The sequence below is a fragment of the Phytophthora infestans genome, genomic scaffold (genome assembly GCF_000142945.1).
Source record: "Phytophthora infestans T30-4 supercont1.6 genomic scaffold, whole genome shotgun sequence".
NCBI classification, from domain to species: domain Eukaryota; phylum Oomycota; class Peronosporomycetes; order Peronosporales; family Peronosporaceae; genus Phytophthora; species Phytophthora infestans.
Genome location: NW_003303753.1, coordinates 3268978 through 3294983, shown reverse-complemented (window position 1 = coordinate 3294983; position 26006 = coordinate 3268978). Strand labels below are relative to the sequence as shown.

The window sequence follows — 26006 nt, the reverse complement described above, 5'->3', positions numbered from 1 at the left end:
AGGGTATTGACTGGTAGCGCTAAGAGATTAGGTCGGTCCGGATAGGATAAAGTCTCGCTACGCGCGAAATAAAGCCCTGCAAACTCAGCGGGCCGGTACGTCGGATTGCCCGGGTGCCGTAATACTTCTAGCTGAGCACCGCTGCGCTTGGTGACCTGTAAAAGCGCTCGCGCACCGTCGTTCATCTTTTGGTGGAGGGCACAGGGTTGTGAACGAGCTCAGCCGAACCAAACTCGGTGGAGCCTCGGAAGTGCTCTGACTTGGTTAGTCGGAACGGAGAGGAAGAGAGCCACTCGTCTGTCCCGACTGGGCCGAACCGCGAGGGGGCCACTCCCTGCGCAAGATATACAAGCGCCGACCTAGCTCGGCGATTTGCTGTGGTTTGTGTAAGGAATCCACATCCGACGGTATTTGTGTGTTCTACTACACCAAAACTGGTGCCGCGACCCGGGAATAGGAAGGTGTGCTTGTTTTTGTAGGTGCCAGCTAAACAAGTTAAGAGGAAGAAAAGAGAAAAAGAAGAGTGAAGCCGGTCAAGGGATCAGCAATTCCGAGCGACGGAAGTCCAGCGACGGCTGGAGGATCGCGTCTCGCGGGGTCGGACCCGGCGGAACAACGACTCATCGCCATGACGATGGGGGTGGGACGAACCGTCCAGTTCGACGAGGATGGCCAAGACCAGGAGAGCGAGGACGGAGATGCAAGTGAAGGAGAGTGTGAAGAGAAGGCCGAGACCGCTGAGCTCGGAGAAACGAAGACTACCGCCGAGCTACTTGGTGAGGTGGAAGGGTTGACACTGCAGATAGGACGCATGCGAGCCCCACATCATGTCGAGAACAGCTTATCCGCCGAGCTCGGCGAAGGTGCGGACGATTAAAAAGATGATGAAGAACATGGTGTTTCTCAAGGGGACCGTCCGCTCCTTACTCCGAAAGCGACGAGGAACGCCAATACGCCGAGCGCCAATAAAGTATTGGTTCGACTTGGCGAAGAGATGAGAACGAGATCGGAATGGATGATGAAGTTCGCACCCGTGGAGATGGCGCAGGCGAAGTGGCCGATGTTGGGTCCCGAACTAACTCAACCGGTGCGTGCAGCCAGCATCAATCAGTTGGTGGAAGAAACTGTGTTGCTGCTATTGGCGATAGGCTATCGGTGCAACAGCCGACCAAACAACCTCATTCTGTCCGACTAGAGTCTAGCCCGCACTGGAGCTGAGCTCTGGCAACGGAAGAAGAAGTTGAGAGTGGCGTTTGGATTGGAGAAGGTCCCTGGTGGAACAGCGCCGGTCTACAGCCGAGTAGCCGAGTTCAATGCACTCGGCGAAGACCCAAGCATAATTCCTTTGCCGAAGTACCCGGAGACGAAGAGACGTGAAATGTTCCGTGCTACGCAAGGCACTCCATACTGCGAAGACTCCCACATGCTGACTCCGGTGAAGCTCAACCCGACTCAGCGAGCGCCGAGTCGTGGACAGCGGAATGCAGGTCGCTACCGTGAACAGTTCGACGCTGCAGACGAAGCTGAAGCTCACGAGGAGGATGAATAGGATGATAACCCGTTTGAACTGAAGGGGAACCGCAAAGAGACCGTGAAGGATTACATCCGACACATGAGCTTCGATGCGGCAGAAGAAGACTCGACTCAGTACCTAGAAGCTCGGACCTACGTTTCACTCGACGAAATCGCCGAGTTCGAAGGCAAACGCTACCGTTCTGACGCATCGCTCCAGTGGCTCAAGCGTTTTATCTACGAGATGAAGAGCGCAAGGATGCCCCAAAGCGCCTGGTACGAACCATTCTCGCTATGCTTGGGCGCGCGGCGAAAAGTTGGTATAGGCAACTGCCGAAGAAGACTCAGCGATGCTGGAAACTATTCAGCGAGGCGCTCCTGGATTATTATTGCTCACAGTTTGACCAATCCGCCCACACTCGCTACTACTCGGCGAGACGTAATGTGAACGAGCAAATCTGTGACTTCTTGATTCGACTCAATGGGTCGTGCCTATTTTCAGACTTTCTCGCTCATCAGGGATTTCAGCTGCTCATTTTGTAAAACCTACCGGTCTAATTTTTAAACCGAACATACTGGAACAGAGAGGTCGGCGAGACCTACTCTGTAACGAAGTACGTAGCCCTAAGTGTACCCTGGTTACATGAAGTGTGACACGTCATACTTCGGGATATTTGGTACAAAGTACCAAGGTCGTTCAAAGCCAACCATTGGTTGACGACATTGCATTTCTAAAGGTGAATTATAGTTTGTATTAAACCCAAGTTTTATCTATCTATATATATACTCAGATTACATTCTACCTTAATTAGGTCACTTCGCTCTCTTTTGAATAAAGAGGGGACCTGTGAACTGCCGTTCACTGAGGGTTTGTATACTCTCGGAAGCTAACTTCCTCTAGCGCAAAATGCTGTGTGACCCCGTCACGTTTGGTAGCACTCGTAGTCAATCCACGCCACCGCGGGTAGACTACCTGAACCTCTCCGAGCTTCGTTGCCATGGATAGGAGCGACGTCTCCCATCTGAACGACTCTCAGTTCGAGTCGGTTCGGAAGATGGCAGGCATCTTCGGGATGGAGGCCCTGCGGATCCTGGTGGTGTCAGCACCAACCGAGCAGCTCGAACGCGTCAATGCGTTTGACGCGTACGAGCAGGGCCTCATCGCGCATGTGCGAGATAACCTGCAGGCTTCGGCGGCGGAAGCTAATCCGCCTCACCCGAAGCCAATACGGCTGAAGGTAAAGCCGTATGAAGGGAAGGAAGGCGAGAACCTTCACTTCTGGGTCCCGAGAAGTAGAGCTCGCGATGGACGCGGCTCTGATCTTGACCGAGCAACTTCGTGTTGCTTTTGCACTCTCCAACCTTAGCGGCCGTGCTAAGACTTGGGTGTACACACGGGGAGCAACACCCCTGGATGTTTCACATCCTGGGCTCAGCGGTGTGAACAGCTCCGAGCCGCGTTCCTCCCGGCGAACTACGAGTACCGCCAGCGATTGCGCTTCCTCTCGTGTAAACAAGGGAGGCGCGAACTGCACGAGTATGTGCAAGAGATACGGGAGCTCACGGCGTCCCTAGTGGGAAACCCACTCAACGAACACATCAAGATGACTGTGTTCATGGACGGCCTTCGAGTGAGCCCCGCACGCACTCAGCTGCTCCGGGTGCAGTCAAACACCCTTGAAGGGGCGATTCAAGTGGCTCTTCAAGAAGCGTACAGCCATCGCCAGGCGCGTACGCCGGCCTCAGCGTGGCCTGGGAGTTCCATGTCGACTCCCGGTCGAACGAGCCCCAACGGACCAGTTCCCATGGAACTCGGGTCCGCCGAACAGCGTGACATCCGCTGCTTCGGCTGCGGGAAGATGGGCCACTTCAAGCGCGATTGTCCCGCGGAAAGACTCCGCAGACGGTCTTTACCCAAGCCCGTCCTCGAAGGTCACTGGCAGAAGCCAGGATCCCGCGGACAGGGGAACGCCGGAAACCAGTAGGGGCGGGGCGCCTTACTGGGGAAGAACTAAGTCTTCGTGATGGGTGCGCGGGTGGCGCGTACCACGGGGACTTAGCCCCTGAGAGTCTTCGCACTCTCGAATCGGCGAAGAGCAGCGGCGGGTCGCTCGTAGTACACGGTAGTATTGTACGGGGATACAAATAATCCCTTTAGAATCTTGATCGATTCTGAGGCGTCGAAGAATTTCGCACGCAGCCAGACAGCTGCTCGTAATAGCAACAAGTTGTCCGATGCTTTGAGAGAAAGCAAGGGCAACGGGACGGTGTCAGTGCGACTGGCCGACGGGAAGATCGTCACTGTCCCCAATGTCCAAGTGGATCTGGCCGGCAAGTTTGAAGGGTTTGACAGCCTCGAACAGCTCACTGTTCTCGACATGGATCCATATGATATGATCCTGGGAATGCCCTGGCTTGAGAAGCACGAGCCCTGGATCGATTGGCGAGGCAAGGCAATCGGTGCCAGCCGCCCTGCGCAGTCCGACAGAGCATTGGTGAGTCATGTTCCCACCTCTGTCAGGACCCAGGGCGCCCGCAAGGGCTGCCAGGGTACCAAAGCATCCGGCAGATGCTTGGGAGTCGCCGACATTTATGACGACTCCGAGGATGTTTGGATGGTGGCAGCGCCCAGAAGAGGCGCTGGCCAAGTAGGTAAATTAGGTCCACAGGCGGGTAACTTAGTTCCGCATACGGCTGCAGCTGTCACGAACACATGAGAACAGCGTGTTCAGAGTGGGTAACAGAGTTCCATACACGGTCGCCCAGACCTTAACAGAAGAGGAAGGCGTCGAACCCGCTTCCTGTGTGGGTACCACAGTACCACACGAGGCCCCGAGTGCCTCGGACGTCGGCATCCCCAGACGTGGGTAGCAAAAATCCACGTCACGGTCGCCGTCGACAACGACGCCGCCGCCGCCTCAAGTCGGATCCGAACTTCGTTCAGATCGACGTCGCTTCAAGCGACTCGGAGTCCAGGGCCCGGTCTCCTCCGACGAGGCCGGTGGAAGAGTGTTATCACATCTTCGATGGCGAGACCGGTTTACCCGTCAAGGTATCTAGTGTCCACTTGGAACCGTTGCCTGAGGTGGCAGAGATACTGAGCCTCGAGGAAATGACGGTCGAGTCTTTCCTGGCCAACCTCAAGGCTGGAGAGATTGCTGAGATGGTGCTCATGAGACCTGAGACCACTCGGGAGGAGCTGAACTCCTCCTCTGTCTTGGATAAGAACATCCTGGAAGACCTTAACAAGCAGCGTCAGACGCGCTTGGGCTCTGAGGTCCTTAAGAACCCCAATGATCCGGTGTATCTATTGGTGACGGAGCATGACGACGTGGTGAACAAACACCCACCGACCCAACTCCCACCGGATCGAGGCGTACGGCATGAGATTGATCTCGTGCCTGGCACAATGTATTGTGTCACGAGGCAATGGCCTCTCCCGCGCAAACAGTGCGAGGTCATTGACGCCTTCTTCGCCGCGAAAGTGAAAGCGGCATGGTGCGGGAGTCGAAATCCCCGCACTCGACGCCGACCTTATGCGTTCGGAAGCCGGACGGAATATGGCGTCTAGCTCACGCTTATAACAAGCTGAACAGCGCAACGGTGCCGGCCCAAACACCGATCCCACGAAAGGATGTGTTGTTAAACAACATGGCCGGGAGCGTACTGTACAGTGCGCTGGATTTGGTAGACGGATACTACCAGATCCTGATGCGAGAAAGTGACATCCCGCTCACCGCGGTGAGCACTCCAAGCGGCATGCTTTGGGAGTGGCTCGTCATGCCACAGTGCCTGTCTAACGCCCCGGCGACGTTTAATCGCCTGGTGACGCAATTGTTCCGCCCTTTGCGTACCTTCGTACAGATGTACTTCGACGACATATTCGTCCATAGCCGTGCCGAGGGAGGCAAGACGGCCATGGAGGTGCATCTGGGGCACCTCCGTCGAGTGTTGGACGTAATGCGAGCGAACAAGCTCTCCGCCAACATCGACAGGTGCGTTTTTGCGTCACCAGAGATTAAAGTTCTCGGTTGCTTCGTAAGTAACGTGGGCGTTCGGGCTGACCCAGACAAGGTCAAGGCCATAGCAGCATGGCCGACGCCCCGATCCCAAAAGGATCTTCGAAAGTGGTTGGGCTTGACCAACTACCTTCACAAGTACAGCCCAGAGTACGCGGGTTTCGCTAAGCCCTTGTTGGGCCTCCTTCAGAAGGACGTCGACTGGCGCTGGGAGCAAGAGCACCAGGATGCTTTTGACAGCATCAAGCCCAGTCTCCAAGAGGTCCCTGTCCTGGCCCTGCCGGACGAGACAAAGTTGTTTAGCGACGTCTGCGATGCCTCCGATTACGCCATCGGGTGTGCATTGCTGCAGGCCGACACGGCTGGACATGAACGAGTCATCTCGTTTCAGTCCAGGCAGCCTAAACCCGCCGAGCGGAACTTCCCTGTCTACGACAAGGAGCTCCTGGCAATGAAATATGCCCTTGTGAAGTTTCGTGCTCACCTTCTGGGCTCCAGGCCCTTCGTGATCTACACAGACCACGCTCTCTTGAGGACGGCGACTAACTCGCCTCCCCTCTCCCAAAGGATGGCGAGGTGGCTGTCCTTTTTCGCGGAGTACAGCTTCCGCGTCGAATACAAGCCGGGCAAGCTCAACGTGCTTGCGGGCGCCTCTCTCGGCGTCCTGACTATAAGTTGGCCCACATCACACGGGTGACAACGGATCTATATGATCGGATACGCATGGCGTATCGGAACGATGAGGCTGTCGCGCCTATCGTCAAGTTCCTTAAGGCAGGAGCGAGCGCGAAGTCCGACTGGCTCTCGTCGCGACAGCGCTCACGGCTCTACCGATATGAGTTGAAGAATGGCCTCCTCTATTACCGGGTGGAGCCCAATGAACCTCCACGGGTAATCGTACCCAACGACGAGGATCTGAAGCTCGATATCCTCGCGGAGGCGCACGACGCGCCCTCCAGCGGCCACTTGGGCCGCGAGAAGACCTTTCTGTCGGTCTCTCAGGCCTTCTGGTGGACCCACATGTACAAGTGGGTCGCCCGATACATTAAGACATGTGAAACATGTCACCGGGTCAAACCCGCAGGGCACTCTTCGGCTCCACTACAGAGCCTGCCCGTACCAGCTGACTGTTGGAAGTCGATGAGTCTTGACTTCATCTTTGGGCTTCCCGCCGACGGACACGGCAACACCGGAACTTTGGTGTTCGTGTGTCGACTGAGCAAGATGGTACATCTTGCTCCGGTCGCCGTCACTGTTACGGGCGACAAACCGCAAGGTTTCTCGTCGATAGGGTGTTCCGCTGTCACGGTCTCCCGGAGACGATTGTCTCGCACCGAGACCCGTGGTTCGCGGCTGCGTTTTGGAAAACGCTGTTATATTTACTGGGATTTCGTCTGCAGATGTCCACTGCGGACCATCCACAGACAGATGGCCAGACAGAGCGCGTCAACCGAGTGCTTGAAGACATGTGTGCGCGGCAGCGCCACGTACGTGGTCGACGCAGTTTCCAGTTGTTGAGTTTGCGCTCAGCAACGCGGTGCACGCGTCCACGGGGCTCACGCCGTTCTACTTGAACGGTTTCCGTCACCCCAGCGTGCCTCTCACGCTTCGAGGAGACACTGACTCCTCAATTCTAAGTGGGAGAGAGGCTCGAAAAGCCCTTTCCTCCCAGGTCTCGGATGTGAGACCGGTTTCTCTGCGGAAACAAATGGAATCATTTATGGATACCAAGCTGAGCATTGTCAGCAGGGTCCGCGATGCCATGACAGCGGCCCAGGATAGACCAAAGGAAAACTTCGACAAACATGGAAGAGGAAACTTAAGTGTATTTAAAGTGGGGGGCTTAGTGTTACTAGACACGAGGAACCTACCTCTTGACACTGTCAGCTCTGTCGGCAGCAACAAGCTGAAGCACCGCTTCATCGGACCATTTGCAGTCCTGGCCAGACATGGTGCGTCGTACACCATCGACCTGCCAAAGTCAATGACGACGCACCCGACGTTCTATGTTGGACGTCTTCAGCGGTACTTTGAGCCGCAGGGGGTTGCTGACTCGCAGACCCACCTTGACCCAGCTCCTTGAAACGAGGGCAGGTCACAGACGTCGACGAGGGCGTCGGAGCAGGCACCCAAGCCTCGGTCGGAACGGCAAGGCTGCGGTCAAGACCGTACGCCGGAGGGGCCCCGTACGAATGGACCCCGGAGCCATACGCCGAGTACGCTGAGTACGCCGGGTACGCACCATACGCGTACGTCTAGGAGTGTGCCGAAGGCGGCTCCGGACGTGGCAACAGAGCCTCGATCCGTCGGATCATGCGCAAGGCCTCGTCCAGATCGGTCGAAGAGGCCCGTCGATCCACCCGCAAGATGCAGGATCGCGACCTCACGCTCCAACAGGTCCAGGCGGCCCGCAAGACGAGCGAGCTCGCCCTGATTCCCGGCCTGGGCGGCAGCATCACCGCCAGTCCCAAGGCCAAGTGCAATCTCAAGCACGAGAACACGCTGACGGAGGCGGTCAACCTCAGGGCCCTTTGTCGGACCCGCCGCCGGAGCACTCGGACGAGAGTGGCTTGCGGGAGGCGCCGAGTACTCGTACTCGTACGAGGGAACCACCGCCCCTGCTCGACCGGAATGGAGAAGTCCATTTCCACGTGGAGCGGATCCTCCAGGAGCAACGGCGTCGCGGTAAGCGACAGCTCCTCGTGAAGTGGAGGGGTAATGCCCACTTCGAGAGCTCGTGGGAGCAGATTGAACGGCTCCTGATGGACTGCCCGAAGGCTGTCGCAATCTGGGAGCAGAAGCGGCGGCAGCTTCATAAGTAGTCCGGGGCTTCTTGCCCGAACGGGGTACGGACGATGAATACACTCCGTTCCCTGTGCTCATCGTGAGCGCTGGAAGCCGCACGCTTCAGGGTGTCCCTTGGCAGCATGCGCTTGCTGACCCAGTGGGCAAACCGAACACGAAGATCACGCTGGTCTACGATGCGGGACAGCAGCAGATCTTCATGGAGTTAACTTAACTCCGTGGGTGAGTACTTAAGAGACTCCACCCATGCCCAGAACATGTCCTCACAAGAACTCCAGGTGGGACAGTTCTCGGGTATAACCCATGGGTATCATCAAAGAGGATCGAGACCACCTCGGGTCTCGGGCTTCTTACGACACGTCGTGAAGTCCTTAAGGGGGATGCGGTGTGGCGCGAGAAGCACACACCGAGCAGCCTCCAAGTTTTCAGCGAACAACTGTTCTTTCTGAACAAGGTCACGTTCGTAAATGCCCCTAGAAGTGTGACCGCCCACAAGGCCACGAGGAGCGACGAGAAGCTCTAAGAAGAGGTCATCCCCAGAGCTCTCCTCGGGAGGCCAATACTCTCTTGAGTTGATGGCAGCTCCCTGGCTGACGGGTGCCACCACCGAACCCCCACGCACACGCTGGGCAGCTTGGCAATCCTCCTGCTGCTGGTCGAGGTCATTCGTGACCTCCCGGGGTTCAGAGATAGCACCCTCCTCCCCTTCTTCTTCCTCCTCCTCCTCCTCTTCATCCGAGGAGTCGAAGATGCCCCGATGGGTGTGCCGAGTCTCCTTCTCCTCGCGGAGTGGAGACTTAGAGGCTGTATGCTTATTTGAGGGCTTGGCGCCTTCGGCTTTAGAGGCCTTAGCACGCGCAAGACCCGGCAAGCGGAAACGTTTGCGAGGATTCTCTTCCTCATCGCCACCAGCTTTGGGAGTGCCCTTAGCCTTGACGGTCGGACTCTAAGAGCGCACAGACGTCCTGGGACTGTGATCACCTTGATCACTTGCGAGCGACTGCACGCTGTCGTCCTTGTGCTAACTGGGCACTGGGCTGTGCTCTTCCACAGAGCCCGCAGGAGCATCGTGCGTGCTCTCGGACTCGGCTTCGTCCTCACTGCCAGAGTCGAGCTCACGTTCTACGAACCGAGGGTTCGGACGATTGTCTGGAGAGGCCAAGGGCGACGGACTGCGGCGCTTGCTGGTTCGCTTGCCCACAACCTTATCGCCCGATGAGCCGATCGCCTCGGAGGCCACCTGAGTAGCCTTCTTAAGTGCTGAGCCTTTGCCGTGAGGTTTAATGCTCTTGGCTTGCGCCTTCCCGGCAGCAGCCTTGGAGCGTGTCTTCGCACCGCTCTTTGCAGTGCCACGAGGCATGGTAAACGAACGAAGTGGAGACCTAGAAGAAGAGCGCACAAACTGCTGCTCGAGGCTCTAACGGTGAAGTGAGCCTCCGCCACGCTCCCGCGGCCAAGTCGATGGTTTTCGACTTTGATAATGAAGGTTTGTGACGAACACCTCTTCATTCTGATTGGTCGGTAAACCGAACCTAAGTGGGGGAGGATGTAACGGGGTACGTCGCCCTAAATGTACCCTGGTTACATGAAGTGTGACACGTCATACTTCGGTACAAAGAACCAAGGGTTGACGACATATAGGTGACTAAAAGTTTGTATTAAACCCAAGCTTTATCTATCTATAAATATACTCCGTTTACATTCTATCTCTTTTGAGCAAAGAGGGGACCTGTGAACTGCCGTTCACTTACTCAAAACCGGTCTTTTTATATAGATTTGATCAAATATCTCGAATTTGTGATGTCACTTAAGTGCAAATCTACGATTAATTGCTAGCTACGACTAATTAAGCGTGAACGGTGTAATGTGTTTGACATTAACGGATAGCGCTCGGCTCCAAGAAGAAAGGCAAGCGGTAGTGTAGGACGCAATTTGCTCATGATATTGTGGTCGTGTTTGACATTAACGGATAGCGCTCGGCTCCAAGAAGAAAGGCAAGCGGTAGTGTAGAACGCAATTTGCTCATGATATTGTGGTCGTGTCTGGGTTCGTTATTGCTAAACGAGGTGTGAAATTTACCTACGAACCCATGTAAACTGAGAATTGTCTTACAAGATGCGGTTTCCGAGCGCCGACGAGATGAGCATGAGCGCCATGTCGACCGTAATCTGAGCTCCATCGCCAGGTGCCAGCGTCGGGTTCACTTCGACCATGTCCAGACCCACCATCAAGTTGGTTTCCGCCACAGCTTCAGCGACGTAATGAGCCTCACGCCACGTAAGGCCACCACGTACACGTGTGCCTGTCGAGGGAGCCACCAGTGGGTCCACTGCGTCGATATCGTAGCTCATGTGCAAAGGCCGCTGCTTCTTGCCACAAAGATGGTCCAGCGCCATCTCCATCGTCTTGCCAATACCGTAGCGGTCCACTTCTTGCATAGAGAACGCCTTAATTCCCTTCTCATGGATGACGCGACGTTCGAACGAGTCGACGTCGCGCAGACCGACGTACACGAGCTGCTCCGGCTTCATCTTGGGGCCATTACTGAGCCACTCGAAGCCTGGAATCTTGGAGCTGTCCACCATACCGTCCATGAGGAAGGCGATTGGCATACCGTGCATGTTGCCAGACTCCGAGTCCGCCGGCGTGTTGATGTCCGCGTGGGCATCTACCCAGATAACGCCCGCGTCAGGGTGCACAGACAGCAATCCTGCAAGGGATCCAGCTCCAATAGTGTGGTCACCACCCAACACCAAACAGAACTTGCCCTCCCCTGCTTTTTGCTTGAAAGTCTCGTACAACTGCTTCGTGCCGTTGCCAACTATGACAATTAAAATGTCAGGACGTTTATCAACCCAAAATGTATCCATGCTACTCACCAGGAAAGCACTGCTTGGCTTTGCCGTAGCGTGAGTCGAGCGTCGGATCGTTAGAGGATGGCGCCACGAAGTTGAGGTTACCGTTCTCCTCTACAGACCAGCCCAAGTCTACCAAAGTCTTGTGTAATCCAGCCTCGCGCAATAGATCTGGACCGCCGTCCGTGCCCAGCAGTGGCTGGCCGTCTGTAAAATACCGATAGCAATTTGCTAATTAGTATTGCTTTTAGAGTGGTGCGTAGAAGCTGTAAACGTACACGTCATGGGGGCGCCGATAATTGACACAGTCTGCGGCAGGTTTAGCTTCGGGTTGCCGTGCGCCCCGGCGTGGAAATGCGGGCGCACTTGGTCCCATTGGCGGCTGGACGAGCTCGAGATGCCGCGCTGCTGCATGCAGCGCAGGAGCGACGTGGGAACGCGGCGCTGCATTGAATGGAAAGGAGTAGTCTTTTGACAGATCCGGAAGTGGATCAATAGTCGCACGTTTCGCCCTGCGAAACTCGATTGATGTGCTGAATGAGCGTTTGCGCACTTCAACCGCCACGCTTGACTTGAGTTCAGTATGCTGACCAGCGCTAAGCAAATGCCTCGCAAGTGGCAAACATGCAGGATTTCATGTATCTGTCACACATACACGAGTGCGTACGACGTACAGTACTGCACCCCGTTTTCGCGCCCTTGGACCTTTGATAAACTTCCAGATGTGATGATCCTGAATCCAAATGAACACTTGTTTGTCATCTAAAATCTAGTTTATTTGCAAATTCAATATGATCCACCCCCGCGAAAACGCGGTGCAGTACTGTATTAATATAACTGAGGATATGTGCTCGTCTACAGATCAGAGAGATAGGTGGCTGACTCACTCACTGCTCCGTCTCGGGTTTTAAACCGTTGGTTGGCTGCCAACTAGGCAAGGAAAGTTGACGTATCACGTTTGAAGTCCTCGACCTCCTTGCGGTCCACGCTCTTGTGCCTTTAGTATCTCAAGCCTCGAGCCAAGGGGATAAACTTTGCTGTAAGAAACATGTACATACTAAAACATGAGCCTGATGGACTCTATGCTGTATTGCACGTGTACCGAGCAACACGGTTCGAGGTCAGCTACGCATAGTACTGGACAGGTGTGTCCGCGTTCTAAGGTACATGTAATGAGGAAGGTCGATGCTGTTCTATCGCCCGAAGATTATTCGGTTGACTGCAGTACTGTAGAGCTGAAGGCGACGTACATATCCGATTGCACAAGTCGCAGATCTGTGTGGTCGCCGTACACAAACACAGAAGACCACCAGAAGAAAAGATGCCGTGGAACGCGAACAACAACCCGGCGGGCGAGATCCGCGCGCCCGCCATGGCAGCGGCGCTCCGTCTCAAGCAACAGCAACAAGGTGCCAAGGATGCGGCCGCGGCTTGGACGCGCTCACTATGTGTCGAGGAGCTGGACGAGCTGGACATTGCCCACGAGCAATTGACATCATTGCGTCATTGCGCTCTGGTGCATCCAGAAGACTTCCCCGCCGAGGCCACAGGGACCGACGGTGCAGCTCTACTTCATCCTAGACTACACGCCCAATTCGTAGTATCTGTACGGCCGCATGAGGCTATTCCTCGTGGCTCTATTGCCCTGTCACAACCGCAAATGATCAACCTGGAGTTGTGCAGGTTCCAAACGGAAAATTGGACGCTCTTTACGGAACGAATACCCATTGTCAATGCTGTGGCAATTGAAATTCGCCCAATGTTAGAGGCAAGTGACGACGAGGATAGTGATGAGGACGAAAAAATGGTTCTTGCACCTGTTCCGATTGTGACTGATGCCAAGGATTTTGCAGCAGCATTCGCCAAGTTTACATGGCAACGAGTACTAACCGAGCACGAACGCTTGGTGATGCCTTACAAAGATGGCCAGCTCTACTTTGTCCGCGTACTGGAAATCGATGCCGAAGACGAGGAAGAGACGGAGCTCACCATGCCGGACTCGTACCGCGGTCGTGTGGACGAAGACGCTCAAGTGTTCGTGTCGTCCGAAGGAGGTCAATCTCCAGCTTTCGAGCTGTTAAATGCCACGCCAATAAATGCTGCTGGTCTGGCGTCGATGCGCTCAGATGTCGTCACGGTACTCACGAACGACGAGGAGGAATTCCCCGTCAAGAAGAAACTGCTGTTCCCTTGCATCAAACTGTCGTCGGCTGTGCTATCAGGCAAGGGAGTGCATAAAGACGCATCCTCTACAATCGAAGTGGACGTGGACTGCTGCACCTTTGACCGTGTGCTGTTGTATCTTGAGCACGAAGCACGCAATGACGGCACTGAATTCAACTTCGATCCTTCAGTCACAGACAATCTGCTAGCTGCTGCTATCACGGTGGGATGTATCGGGTTACAGGAGGTCTGTCAACGGCGCTTTGGCGAGTTCGCGACACGTGTGCGTAACGAAGCGATTCGCTGGGCTGAAGTCGTTCGGCGTAATGAAGCGGGCGAGGTGTGGCTTGTCATGCAAGGCATGGTATTGGACATTACGCGGTGGATCCCAGAGCACCCTGGTGGCTCCGAGTTAATCGCTCAGGAGGCTATGAATGTGGACTCGACCGTCATGTTCGAGATCTACCACGCCAGTCGCCAGTCGTTCCGCTACCTCAAGCAGTTCTACATGGGAGAACTCTCCGAGTTTGACATTGCTGTGATGCCCAAGTCGAAAGAACAACCGTCTGAAGCTTTTATCCAGGAACTACAACAGTACACAACGTGGCGCATTAAACCGCAGGAACACACGTTCAAAAGTTTTTAGAAATGAAAAGAGTGTCCGGATTAGTTGTGAGCGTTGACTCCTACTGTTCTTGTTGGACACTGTGGAAGATGAAAAGCGTTTCGAGGTGTACACAACGCCTCCGACGTGTGTGTAGTGACTTGCTGTCCCACCGCGTAGTAACCATCCTGAACAGGTTGAGCTGAAGACGACCCAAGCGGACAGTACGCGTTGTCAGCACCGCATGCGTGTTGCTGAGGATCTGGGGACCCAGCGTCGCACCAGTAACCGGGAGAGCAAGGTGCACAGAACTTGCCATTTCGAGAGTATGACCCCGCCGGACACGGCGATTGCTGTGCTGCTATTGAGCCTCGTGGACAGACATATCCGTCCTGACATTCCCCGGAGCACGTTTTGGATGCAAGACCGAAAGTGGCTCCAAATGTGCCTTCAGGACAAAGATACTGGACCCCGCCGACGCAAAAGCTTCCCGGTGGACAAATGGTTTCGTCGCTTCGAAGTCCTGTTTGTGTTGCTACAGTGAAGTACCCGGAGTCGACAGCGGTTGGTACAGAAGAACCTTGGCGACAAAAGGAAGATCGTAGTGTGCATGGGTGCTGGCTAAAGTCTGCTGTGCCTGACGGACTGCAAGCATAGTCAGCTGACGATCATAGAAATCTGGTAACATTGATTTTTCCTTACCAGTAGAAGCCAGCAGGACATAGAGCAGTGCATGTAGCCGTCGACAAGCCATCAGTTGCGCCATAGGTTCCTGCTGGGCAAAGTCTTTTGACACCGCCACTGCAATACGAACCTTTTTCGCAGATATGTTGGTTTGATCTTGTTGTTTGGTTTCGAATGGCAAGCGAGTTCCCTTCAACGTACTGCAGTGCTAGCTGTTCGCCGGTGACGGATGTCCCAGTGTACGCTTTCCAAGTGGTATAGTAGCCAGGTGCAGCAGTAGTAGGCGCTGACGAACCTGTAGGGCAAAACTTCTCAACTGACCCACACTCTTGTGGCACTGTAGTCGCGAGCGCGCAGTAGTATCCTGCTGGACAGGGTGATGGAAGACACGATAGCACTTTATTGACTGTAGAGCATGTACTTGAGCACGCTGAGCTGATGAGACCTGGTGTCGCCCCATAAGTCCCTGAAGGACACGGCTCTGGAGTGATCGTCCCAATTGTACTGCAGTCAGCGAAAAAAATTAGCTTGTACTGATCAAAAGCGAGCCTTTGAACGTACCAGTAGTGACCAATTGGACAGAGGCCACTGCACTGAGCACTCGTTAGACCAATTTCGCCACCGTAGGTTCCAGGAGGACACGGGATTGGCACGACTGTAGCTTCCGGGCAGTAAGAGCCTTTGGGACATGAAGCTGAACATTCTGGCGTAGTGACTCTTGTTGACTCTCCAAACACACCGGCAGGGCAAGCTCTCCGGGTCCCGAGCACACAATAGTATCCTTTGTCGCAGCGTATTTGCTCTCCAGCACTCGAAGGCAAGTCAGACTGATCGGTAGGAAAAGTGACTGTGTAGTATCCTTCATCCACGGGATGCCGTTCTGCACTACCCGAGGGACAGTAAAAGGTAGAAGCACCGCAAAGCTTTTCTCGAGATGAAGTCGACCCTTTTGGGCAGAAAAACCCAGCGGTGCACAACCCAGAGCACGACGAGGAGGCGAGGCCCGGTACGGCACCAAACGTGCCTCCTGGACACGGTAAACACTTGGCTCCATCAAAATACGCTCCAGCATTGCAAGCGAGCGCTTCGGTTGTGGGAATCAAGGCAATGATGCAGCAGGATACTCGTAGTACCAAGTTTCCCATTGGGGCGAGTACGGTCAGATCCTAAACGGCCGTGCACTTGAAGAGACGCATTTTTCTATCACGATGGAGCAGGATGCTGCTTCACGAGCGCAGTCCTTGCAACTACTGAAAAGCAAGCTGCGAAGAAGACGGTCAAAGGTGAACCACTGCATATCCGCAACTTGCGAGGGCTTAACTTCAAACCAACAAGAGGAAGGAAACTACCCCACAGAACCAGAAATGGATGCAAGACAGATTGAGCAAAGTCACCATGCATTGCAAGTGAAGCGTTCATCCAGGGACTTGTTCAGTGGAAAGGTTCAAGACACGAAGATATCATGTCTTGATGATACTTCAACTACCCAGGCGAGTTGCAAGCAGGACGAGATTTCAGTGGTGGAACTGAGGCAGGAGTTTGCCGAGCTAAAGGGAAAAGCCGTGTTACCAATTGCGCACCAGCCTAACGAGCTTATGACATTGGCCGGCACCGCACCGGCACCGTTTCCGATGAAGTTGAAGAGCTACACCAAGATGGTCATTCAGTGGTCTTGTGACACATGCAAGCGCGAATGTATCCCCGTTCGCGAGGAAAGCCGATGTCTTTGGTATATATTAGAACTGCTTGATCTTTACTGGCAACTTCCTTATTTTGTTTATAACATACCCAGCGGACACCGATACAAGGAGCACCCGAGTAGTGTCAGCGACCCTCGAGTGAAATCCCCAAAAGGGTTCCGTGCTTTCGCCTGTACATCAGCCAGGTGTTCGTGCAGAGCTTTCTTCTATGTTGTGGCGGAAGGCGCCTGGATCCTACGATGCCGCTGCAAACATAGACACACGAATCACGACCCGGGAAGCAAACCATTTGTCTGCAAAAGGCCCAAGTGCGGCTGTCAAGGATTTGACAGGTGCGTACGTCGATGCAATTTTTTGCAAGCCGATTTTACAATTCGGGTTGTTGTTTATCTAAAAATCCGGTTGGGCCTATAGTCCGTGGGTTTGCAATTGCGACCATCCGTGGGGCGCGCACCGCCAGCATCTTGTCGAGAAGAAGTTTGACCCGCTGCAAATGTTGCAGGCTCAGCTCACGGCTCCGGAGCTCAACACGGTGCATCGGACAGACTTGCTGGCCTCTCCACTAAACTTGCGGCTGTGATCTACCTCAACTCCGCTGGCAACGCTTATCTACCCAGCTGACCCTACATTTGACATCTTAGCAAAGCTCTTTGAGTTGAACGCTGCGAAAATCCATCGGCTGTCAAGAGTTTGCGATGTTACACCTAAGCCGTAGTTTTATCCGCGAAAGCCTTTGCAAATTGGTACCGAGCCAAAACTTTCCGCTAAGATGTACGTACCTTCCAGGGTTACGGTCTGCGTGTGGGTTGCAGGTTTCATCACCGAAAGTCTTATCAGCGACCGTCGCGATCTTGCGGCTGCAAATTTATCTAGAACCATCGAAGGTGCTCGAACGAAAAGTCAGAAGTGTAGTCTTCTCCATTGCGCACGTCGTTCCATGGTCGAGTGAAACTGCACGGCCAGGCGCGCTCAGTGGCGTCGCGATGGCCTGTCACCATGACCTCAGGTTTGTGCCCCGCAGTAACATCGGAGACCGCTTCACTGCTCAATGCCAGCCAAGTTTATCGTTTCGCTAGAGCCGGTACTGTACGACTTTACAGCGTATTTTTTTGCGTTCAGTTGTGAAGGTAGGACCGTGTGACGATTGGCTAAAAAGAGGATTTGACGCCTAACGATTGGTAGATCATCAGATAAAGACTTCAAGGGGTGTGACACGAAATGTTCGGTCCACATTACGACGATGGATCCGCTGTGCTTGCCCATGCGAACGGAGACTCACAGCCGACGCCAATCCCCATTTTTCCAAACGGAGAAAGGATCCACGCAGTCGCACTGCTTGCAGTCGACTCGTACTAAAAAAAACCCAACAAGCAGAATCCTCCTTGGTGGTTAAATTTACCGTCAGCGGGGGTATCTATTACGAGAAACTTCGATCCATTTCTGATTATCGAAAAACTTGTCTCCGTCACCCACGTCGGAAGCCACCAAAAAAGCTCCAGCCCACTCGCCAACTCGACACTTTCTCGTGAAAGGAACTTGACCATGAGCTGGATCGACAAGTACGATGTAGCTGTGCCCTCCTACCAAGTCACCGATGGCAAGGTGCTCTTTGCTATCAAGCTTACCCAGAACAATGACCCTCAAGCGCCAGTCTCAACTTCGCATTCATCCAACGTCACATGCACAACGCTGCGCTCATACTCGCAGTTCCGTCGCATGTGGAAGACACTCCGTAAGCACGTGAACGAACACACGAGACGTCACCGCCACCTGACGCCCGGCTCGGCGCACAAATGCCGTTGCGCTGAAACGCGCTGCGAATTTGACGGACTGTACCCGGTACTGCAGTCGTTCCCGTTCCCGTCGCGCCGCTCGCTTCGCTCAAAGTTCACAGGACTGGACCATTCTGCAGTCAACGAACGCCGTAACGGTCTGGCAGCCGTTGTGGCGATTTTACACGAATTCTTCAGCAATTTTGCCAGTTCGGTACTACATGAAAAGCTACAGGACGACAAGTGCTTGGTGCTCAAGACGTATGTGAACTTCCTAGGTGTTACCGAACATTTCCAAGCCGACGCATCGGTCGCGTTACATCGTCCTCTGGTCTTGAACGCCTGGAGGCAACAATGTGCTGATCAGATGCTTCGTCAAGACGAGGAGGAAAACGACAGCGCTCTCGACGACAGCGATCATCTCGTCGCCCCTCGCGCAGCCGAACCTCGAATTGAAGAGGATCCCACGCTTTCTCTAAGCGACGCACTGGTGACACTTCCATTTTTGCAGGTGAAACCTGTGCGCGTTCACACCATGCATTCGTTCATGGAAGAGTTCTGTGAACATGTTCTGAGTCAGTTCGCAAGCGACATCGATGAACTGAACTCGCCCGACCTCTCCCCAACGCGTCGCTGGGAGATCTGTCTGTACGTGGCGTGCCGAATCGGCCACGCGTACGCCGTGCAGCTCATTCTGTTCAACTACGCGGATGCCAACACCGCCATGGCGGATGGCTCCTCTTGTCTGCATATTGCAGCTCGAATTGGTCGAACAGACGTTGTTGCACTCTTGCTGGACGAAGGTGCCGACGTCAGTAAAGCCAACGACGCCGGTGTCACTCCGCTGATCGCTGCGTGTCGCAATGGATGCGTCGACGTCGTGAAGCTTCTCCTTGACTCTGGCGCCAGGGTTTCGGTCTGTAGCAACCGTGGCACCTATCCTCTACACGCCGCTATAGTCTCTGAAAATATCGAGATCGTAGCGATGCTCGTCGAGCATGGCGCGAACGTGAATGTCATGACCGCTAGTGGCATCACCCCACTGCACTTTGCAGCAAAATTGGGCTCATTAGCCATCTCCGAGTACTTGCTACGGCACGATGCTGACCCGGAGAAACGCACCAAAAACGACAGTGATGCCATGATGATCGCTGAGGCTAATGGCCACGCAACTATCTGCGAGTTGTTCCAGCGGTTCTCGGGCATTGTCGCCAATGAGCATGTGGGATCGGACTACAAGCTCAATATCAGTGAGACCGGCAAGTCTCCAGACATGGTGCGCATGCTCTCACAGCATCGACTGTCACGTGCAGCCTAGAGGAAGACGCAAGTCCTCTTCTTAGGCGAAAAGGAACCTATCTATAAAAGCAGAGCCAGCCACGTTCGATCGAAGGGCGAGAGGCTTCCTATAGCTACGCGGAAAAATAGCCTCGCTCTACATAACTTATTATTCCTCCAGAAGTAGAGCCACGAGCAATTTCATTTTACTTGATTTTATCGTCTGAGTTTGGCAACATTTGGAAGTTGAAGTGGCAAATTGCGTCTGAAAATGCACAAGAGATCAGAGCAAAGACATTTCTCTCGGCTCCTCGAACTGTAAAGCAGTTTGTGGATCCAGAGAATAATGATCGTCCAAGCACAGAAGCCCCGTTCGTTAGACTTATAAACAAAAATTAATAGCCCGGAGGATTTCCACGTGCTTTTCGAGGTCGATGCCTATCAAAATGTCAAAGCAACCAGCCAATAATGCGATGACCCGGCCCGTTTATGGTATTTTTGGCGAATTCAACGTTCCCAGAGTCCAAGAAGCCTCGAGTCAATCACATCGACTGCTGACCATGGCGGACAGCGACAGCGACGATGAGCTCATGAGCCGCCTGACCAGCATGGGCATGGGCTTCGCGGTCAGCTCGGGCGAGGACTGCGCTTACTGCGCGACGTCCAATGCCTCGCTGTCCTGCAGCATCTGCAACAAAGCCTATTACTGCAACGAGGCAAGTGAAAAACAAAAACGAGAATAAGACTAAGACTTACATGAATGGTCACTAACTATGTATGGATGAGAGCAGACGTGCAAGAGGAGACACGCTCGTGCTCACCGCAACCTCTGCATAAAGATGAGGATGGAGAAAGAAGCGGCCGAGGAGGAGGAAGAGGACGAATCGGAAGAAGAAGACGACGAGAGCGACTCGGAGAGTGAAGATGTGGCCCACGCCCCGCTGTCAGTAGGTCGCAAAGCCAGTGGAGGCATCGCCGTCCCTGGACTTACACCCAATCAGATCAAAAAGCTGCTAGATTTGGCAACAAAGAGCGATTCCGCCAGCACGAGCTCGTCTATTGACAAACTGCAAAAGCAAATCTCGCAACTTATGGCAGACAAAAAGATTACCGTGACAAGAGAAAGAGGCTCTTCTGGCGCTAGTTTGAAGGAGATTAAGGCGCTGCAACAGAAACTCACGGAGCTGGAGACGAAGACACAGAGCGTGGCTTATGCGTCTCAGTCGGGAGGTATGATGACGGTGGCTAGTGTGTACACGCCGCTACTGGTGAAGGACGACCCGGATTTTAAAAAATATTTCAAACTGAAGGGCTTGGACATACCGATTGAGCAGATCAAGGCGAAGATGAAGACCGACGGCTTTAGTCCTGATCTACTGGACACGCCCGATGCCATATCGCCCAACGACTCGGGTGTACGCTGAACTATTATGTCTCGCAGTGTAAATTTTTGTGTAACATGGTGTTTATTGACTGCTATCAGCCGGAGAAGGGAGCCTACACCCCGATGACTGTGGCGGAAGACCCGGCGTTCACAAAATACTTCAAGTTGAAGAGTATGAACATGTCAAAGGACCACATCATGCTGAAAATGGAGGCTGACGGCGTGGATCCGACACTCCTGGACACTCCGAACAAAGTGTCACCGAACGACCCTGGTGTAAGTTGTTAGAGTGCTAGTAGAACGACCGCGTGAAGGTTCTCTGACAGCTTTCGTGTGTCTTGCTAGCCTCCGATGCAATTCTCGTCCGGGTATTCGTCCAATGGGATGGCACCGCTGTCTCCACTGCAAGGAAACGGGGGCTTTAGCTGGCCTTCAATGCCCGCTGCGGCCCCCGTTGTCCCGTACGACCCCCTTAAAGTTCGAGACGACCCGAAGTTTCAGAAATATTTCAAACTGCGACAAATGGGCATGGCTGACGAGCTGATCAAGCTCAAGATGAAGGGGGAAGAGGTGGATCCGGATCTTCTCGATCGTCCAGACGAGGTGTCGCCCAATGATCCAGGTGTAAGTTGTTCGGTGCTAGTAGCTGCAACAATACTATACTGACCGAGATTTTGTAGCCACCGGTTCAAGCCCCAGCCTCTCCTACTGGCCCAGTCTCAATGGAACAGCTCTTCAGCATTCTGATGCAGCATCAGCAGATCATCCAACAAGGTAAGCTGCCGTTCGTTTGGAGAGTATTATATGATCGTGTTCGTAATCTTGTGTGCTTCATGCAGTATCAAACGGAGGAACCATAAGCGGTGGCGCACGTGGTCGTGGCAGCAGCGGTGGAGTGGATGGGATGCCACTGCGCTCAGTCGAAGACCAAATGGCCCAAGAACTCGCCGCTGCAGAGAGTGCAATCGACGACATCTTCGGAGATGAATCCCAGCAACCAAAAGGACCTGGCGGTATGAGTATGATCGAACAGTTGGAGAAGAAGGCACGGAAGGAAAGCAACAAGAAGCTCGTGGAGAACCGAGAGGAAGTTAATCGCTTAATCTCCAAGCTCCTGACAACGACGCTGTCTACCGATGAAGACGCGATCTCTTTTTACAAGGCAATTGGTCCGAAACTCGAGGACTACGGTCTTTCTCTCGGAACGGACTCGGTTCAGACCTGGTCATCACGTCTTCTCATCAAGAACAAGGACACACGCGACTGGTATTTCTCCGAACAAGAGCGTCTGGATGCTGGAAAGGCGTATGGACGTCTTTGGGGGCTTTCCTTCTTGGAACGTGACGCCGGCCAGTTGATTGCCAAGCGTGTGCAGATCCTTAACGCCCCTGCTACCATGCGCGCGATTGCCAAAGGGAAACCGGAACTGATCGACAAGTTCACGCAGTTATTGAAAGACGCGGTGAAGCTCAAGCACAAAGTATTTAAGAGCGGCTCGTACGCAGCAGAAGTGCGTCAACTGCACACGCTCAACATCCCCGAGCGCTTTGAAGAGCGTGGCACGCAACTTATCGACTCTGCTGCGGTGTTAGCTGATGCTTCGATGGACTTGGCGGAGGAAGAGTTCAAGTCACTGGAGAATGCCACACGAGCCAAGAGGATCCGAGCGAGAGCTGTCGTGCATGTGGCCGAGAAGGCCGTGACATTAGTCGGGATCGTCAAGAAGATTGGCGCCAATGGAGTGAATGACGTGCGACTGCGAGAGGTGGAAGCAAACTTGGCGAAGATTAAGGAACTGTATCTATCAGGAGAGAAGGAAGAGGAAGAAGAAGACGACGTGCTGTAAGAGATGAAGCTGGCGCGTTATTATCTTCCAGAGTGGAAGAAAGACTTAAGCAAGCACAGAAAATGAATCTATTCTATCGGTCTCTTGCGCGTCTTTACTGTCGGACTTGACCGAAAAGCGAGCGGAAGAGCTCGGTGACGTCCATTTCGGCCCTGGGATAAGGCTCTGGGAACATGAAGTTTTCGAGTTTCGGGTGCACTGTGTAGCGCAGTTGGCGGCCCTTGCTGGCCTTGCGGTTGACGAGTTTCTTCTTCTTGCGATGAGTGCGTCTCACCAAGGCGTCCTGGCCAGCGCCACCTCCGCCGCTTTCGATGAATTCCTTGAGAAGTTGCTGGTAGAAGTCCGAGTCGTCGTACATGAGTTCGTCTAGCTGGTCTTCTGCTGCTTCGGACTCTGGTGCGTCTAACGGAGCGTGTGCCTTGCGCTTGACTCGTTGGGGATCCACGAGAACGGACTCGACTTGAGCCAGGATGTCTTGGTTCACAGCCTTAAACTTCTTGGCCTGGTTGGTCTTGCCTCCTGCTGCCAAGTCTGTCTTGCGGGTGTATGTGTTGAGGACGTCATTGTACTGAGGAAGCATCGCGCGGTTGCTGGTCGTGATCTCCTGCCACAAGTCGTCGCATGTGCGTTTACGCTTCTTCGTTGTGTCGGCAGCGTTTAGCTCAGGAACGTTGCATAGTTTCTCCTGCAAGGCAGATACAGCGTCGATGCTGTTGTAGAGCTCAGCTACCACCTGTTCCTTTGTCTTGGTCACCATCTCTTCATCTGTCGTCTCTCCGTCCGTCTCGTGAGCTGCTGCTTCCTTGGCTGTCGTTAGCAGTCTCTTAGTGTAGATTTGCACCTCCAGACAACGCTCCCAGATGAGTTTCTGGTTGCGCACGTGCTTGGCCTTCTCCACGACCTTCTCACTGTCCTGTGCACCCATTAGACGAGCCGAATCTTCCTTCTGGAAGCCGCGGATAAGCATCTCAGCGCTCTTATCCTCGTCATCACTTTCCTCTTCACTTTCTACTTCCTCTATCTCTTCTTCTTCCTCCGCCTCGTCATTGTCCGACGCACCGAACGACTCGGCGTCCGACCACTCGGCCATCGCGTCCTCGTCAGGCGATTCCATGCCTTCGCTCAGATCCTTGCGCTTTACCACTTTCCCTGCATATTCCTCGCTCTCCATCAAACCCGCATCCCAGTTCTTGACGCGCAACGCTGACGCCTGTTCGCGCTGCTTGCTACCTTTGCGCTCCGCCTGCAGTCGCTGCTTACGGGACGAGCGCAGACGCGTCGAGTCCTGCGTCTCGTTATCTGATTCAAATGCCGCATCTGAGTGAATTATGGCGCGCGTGCCATCGTCAAAGTCTTCGGCCTCATCGATGTTGAACACCATCAAGCCTCTCGAGCTTCCTCCGCCAGGCGATGGACAAAGTGACTTGTTATAGAGCAATAATTACTGTGATTGGAGGAAATTTGCTAATGATTTTAACGAATCATCAGGTGATATTTTCTTAACCAATGAAAAGCATAATATACCGTGTGATACACCTGATTATCATGGTAATGTGTCCGGCGAATCTGTCAAGATGGCACCATCGACGCCGAGGATGCCGTTGTCGTTGCTGGCTCTGTACTTCATACACGCCTTCTACATGACGTTCCCCATGACTGCGTACGGAGAATGGCTCTTCGATGTGCTCCATATGCCTCCAGCCACGACGACGCTCTATTACTCGGTCACTTTCTTCCCCTGGAACATCAAGCCGCTCTACGGTCTCTTGTCCGACAGTCTCCCGCTCTTCGGGTATCGCCGCAAGTCGTACATCATCATCTGCGAGGTCTGTGCAGCCACGTCGCTGGTACTTACTGCTGCCTACGTGCACTCTATCGCCGGCGCCTTCATCGTCAAACTGGTAGACGCCATCGCCGAGGCCTTTGCCCAGCTCATGCTCGGCATCTTATTGGTAGATCTCACAACGGGAGATGCCACAAGTAGGAGCAGCGCTCACGTGCAGTCACTGGCCAATGGAACGAAGAACGCTGCGTCGATTGCGGCCTTAGTACTGGGCGTCCCTGTGTACATGAACAAGAATATAAAGCCACAACAAGTCATCGGCTGGACCAGTTTACTGCCACTTACAGCAGGGGCAGTTTGTCTTCTTGGACTGAAAGAAACACCAGTTTATGAGTTTCTAACTAGTGAAGAAGAGCGCTCTATTGAAGTCGATAGGCTGATCCCAGCGTCTTCGTGGGCCAACACATTAACGTCCTGGTGGCTCCCGTTCAAGCATGATCTGCACCTCAAGATGGAGCTTATACGGCCTGTACTCCCTCCCATGCTCTTCTTCTTCCTGTGCAACGCACTGCCAAGCGATGGGACGATCTGGTACCAGTACACGTTCTCACTCCTTAAAGACGAGCACGAGTGCGTGCAGTACATGTCTATGGCAGGTATGATCGGTCGCTTCCTCTCGTGTCTATCGTACGCCAAGTGGTGCACCAACAAGAACGTTCGAAGCGTCTTCCTCCTCTCCACGTTGTGCTCCGTTGCCGCTGGCCTTCCGCGGTTGTTGCTAGCGCCTCCTGTTGTCGATCTCCCAGTCTCAGTGTGCACATTCAGCACGGTGGAGACGTTCCTCACGTCCTTCACCTCCGAGTTCGCATTACTGCAGCTGCTAGTCGTGGCCACGTATTACTGTCCAGCCAGCCCGGACGTCCAAGGACTCACGTACGCTTTGTTTCTTTCGTTCATGGACTTTGGTGGAGTTGTATCAGGAATACTTTCCTCCTTCTTAGTGTCGGCACTAGGCATTGTGCCTGATTCGACCACGAAGATTGTAGATTGGAGAAATCTCTGGCTGGTTGTGGCGATCGCTTCTGTCGGTCAACTTCTTGTCCTGGTCTTCCTTGGTGTGTTACCGGAGAAGGTCGACACTTCAGAAAGCACTAGCGCTGCAGGAGATCGGAGCAAACGTAAATCAATTTTGATGCTGCCGGACGAACCCGAGAAGCAGCCGCTGCTCTTGGAGCCAGAAGCCTATGCAGACGTGCGAGTTTGAGGATAGAGTTAGAAATGTCAACACCGTGAAAGCCGAAATTTAAACAGAGCATTTTGATGCTTTTCCTTGGCGCAATGACTGTAAGTAGTCTACTAAACACACAATATTTCCAAGGTGCAATTCCGATCTCGGAATGCGGGACGAGGTGCGATGAGAAGCTACCGACAGATAAAAGCTCAGGCTGAATTCGACAGGGTAACTAGCAGAGCAAGGCAAGCTTGGATTAGTAAGATACCTCACTCGTTGGCGTGGGTAGACTCACATTGGGGATTGACAGCATCATGGGTAGAAGCATCCAGCTTCCGGGAGGTGCACATGTACCAGCAGTTCCAGGCCG

The 26006-nt window shown here is 53.8% G+C and overlaps 8 protein-coding genes across 8 annotated transcripts; 5 read left to right on the top strand and 3 right to left on the bottom strand.

The window, feature by feature from the left end:
- Positions 1 to 10343: 10343 nt before the first annotated feature.
- Positions 10344 to 11709, bottom strand: PITG_04851 (arginase; the record flags this gene model as incomplete). The annotated part of the gene is made up of 3 exons (XM_002905508.1): positions 10344 to 11157; positions 11216 to 11398; positions 11470 to 11709. 3 exons carry the CDS (start codon positions 11639 to 11641, stop codon positions 10445 to 10447), a joined length of 1068 nt encoding a protein of 355 aa, XP_002905554.1.
- An 803-nt stretch (positions 11710 to 12512) lies between these two features.
- On the top strand, positions 12513 to 14000 carry PITG_04850 (uncharacterized protein; the record flags this gene model as incomplete). Its single annotated transcript, XM_002905507.1, has 1 exon — positions 12513 to 14000. One exon carries the CDS (start codon positions 12513 to 12515, stop codon positions 13998 to 14000), a length of 1488 nt encoding a protein of 495 aa, XP_002905553.1.
- Positions 14001 to 14192: 192 nt separating this feature from the next.
- On the bottom strand, positions 14193 to 15787 carry PITG_04849 (uncharacterized protein; the record flags this gene model as incomplete). The annotated part of the gene is made up of 4 exons (XM_002905506.1): positions 14193 to 14316; positions 14370 to 14603; positions 14661 to 15146; positions 15204 to 15787. The coding sequence occupies 4 exons, from the start codon at positions 15785 to 15787 to the stop codon at positions 14193 to 14195; spliced, it is 1428 nt and encodes a 475-aa protein (XP_002905552.1).
- Positions 15788 to 16273: 486 nt separating this feature from the next.
- Positions 16274 to 16922, top strand: PITG_04848 (uncharacterized protein; the record flags this gene model as incomplete). The annotated part of the gene is made up of 3 exons (XM_002905505.1): positions 16274 to 16371; positions 16435 to 16674; positions 16757 to 16922. 3 exons carry the CDS (start codon positions 16274 to 16276, stop codon positions 16920 to 16922), a joined length of 504 nt encoding a protein of 167 aa, XP_002905551.1.
- Positions 16923 to 17884: 962 nt separating this feature from the next.
- Positions 17885 to 19444, top strand: PITG_04847 (uncharacterized protein; the record flags this gene model as incomplete). The annotated part of the gene is made up of 3 exons (XM_002905504.1): positions 17885 to 17944; positions 18050 to 18538; positions 18626 to 19444. 3 exons carry the CDS (start codon positions 17885 to 17887, stop codon positions 19430 to 19432), a joined length of 1356 nt encoding a protein of 451 aa, XP_002905550.1.
- Positions 19445 to 19952: 508 nt separating this feature from the next.
- PITG_04846 (uncharacterized protein) lies at positions 19953 to 22622 on the top strand (the record flags this gene model as incomplete). The annotated part of the gene is made up of 6 exons (XM_002905503.1): positions 19953 to 20112; positions 20179 to 20807; positions 20876 to 21052; positions 21122 to 21400; positions 21457 to 21550; positions 21616 to 22622. The coding sequence occupies 6 exons, from the start codon at positions 19953 to 19955 to the stop codon at positions 22620 to 22622; spliced, it is 2346 nt and encodes a 781-aa protein (XP_002905549.1).
- A 94-nt stretch (positions 22623 to 22716) lies between these two features.
- On the bottom strand, positions 22717 to 24014 carry PITG_04845 (uncharacterized protein; the record flags this gene model as incomplete). Its single annotated transcript, XM_002905502.1, has 1 exon — positions 22717 to 24014. The coding sequence occupies one exon, from the start codon at positions 24001 to 24003 to the stop codon at positions 22717 to 22719; it is 1287 nt and encodes a 428-aa protein (XP_002905548.1).
- A 192-nt stretch (positions 24015 to 24206) lies between these two features.
- PITG_04844 (folate-Biopterin Transporter (FBT) family) lies at positions 24207 to 25724 on the top strand (the record flags this gene model as incomplete). Its single annotated transcript, XM_002905501.1, has 1 exon — positions 24207 to 25724. The coding sequence occupies one exon, from the start codon at positions 24218 to 24220 to the stop codon at positions 25667 to 25669; it is 1452 nt and encodes a 483-aa protein (XP_002905547.1).
- Between the last annotated feature and the right edge of the window lie 282 nt (positions 25725 to 26006).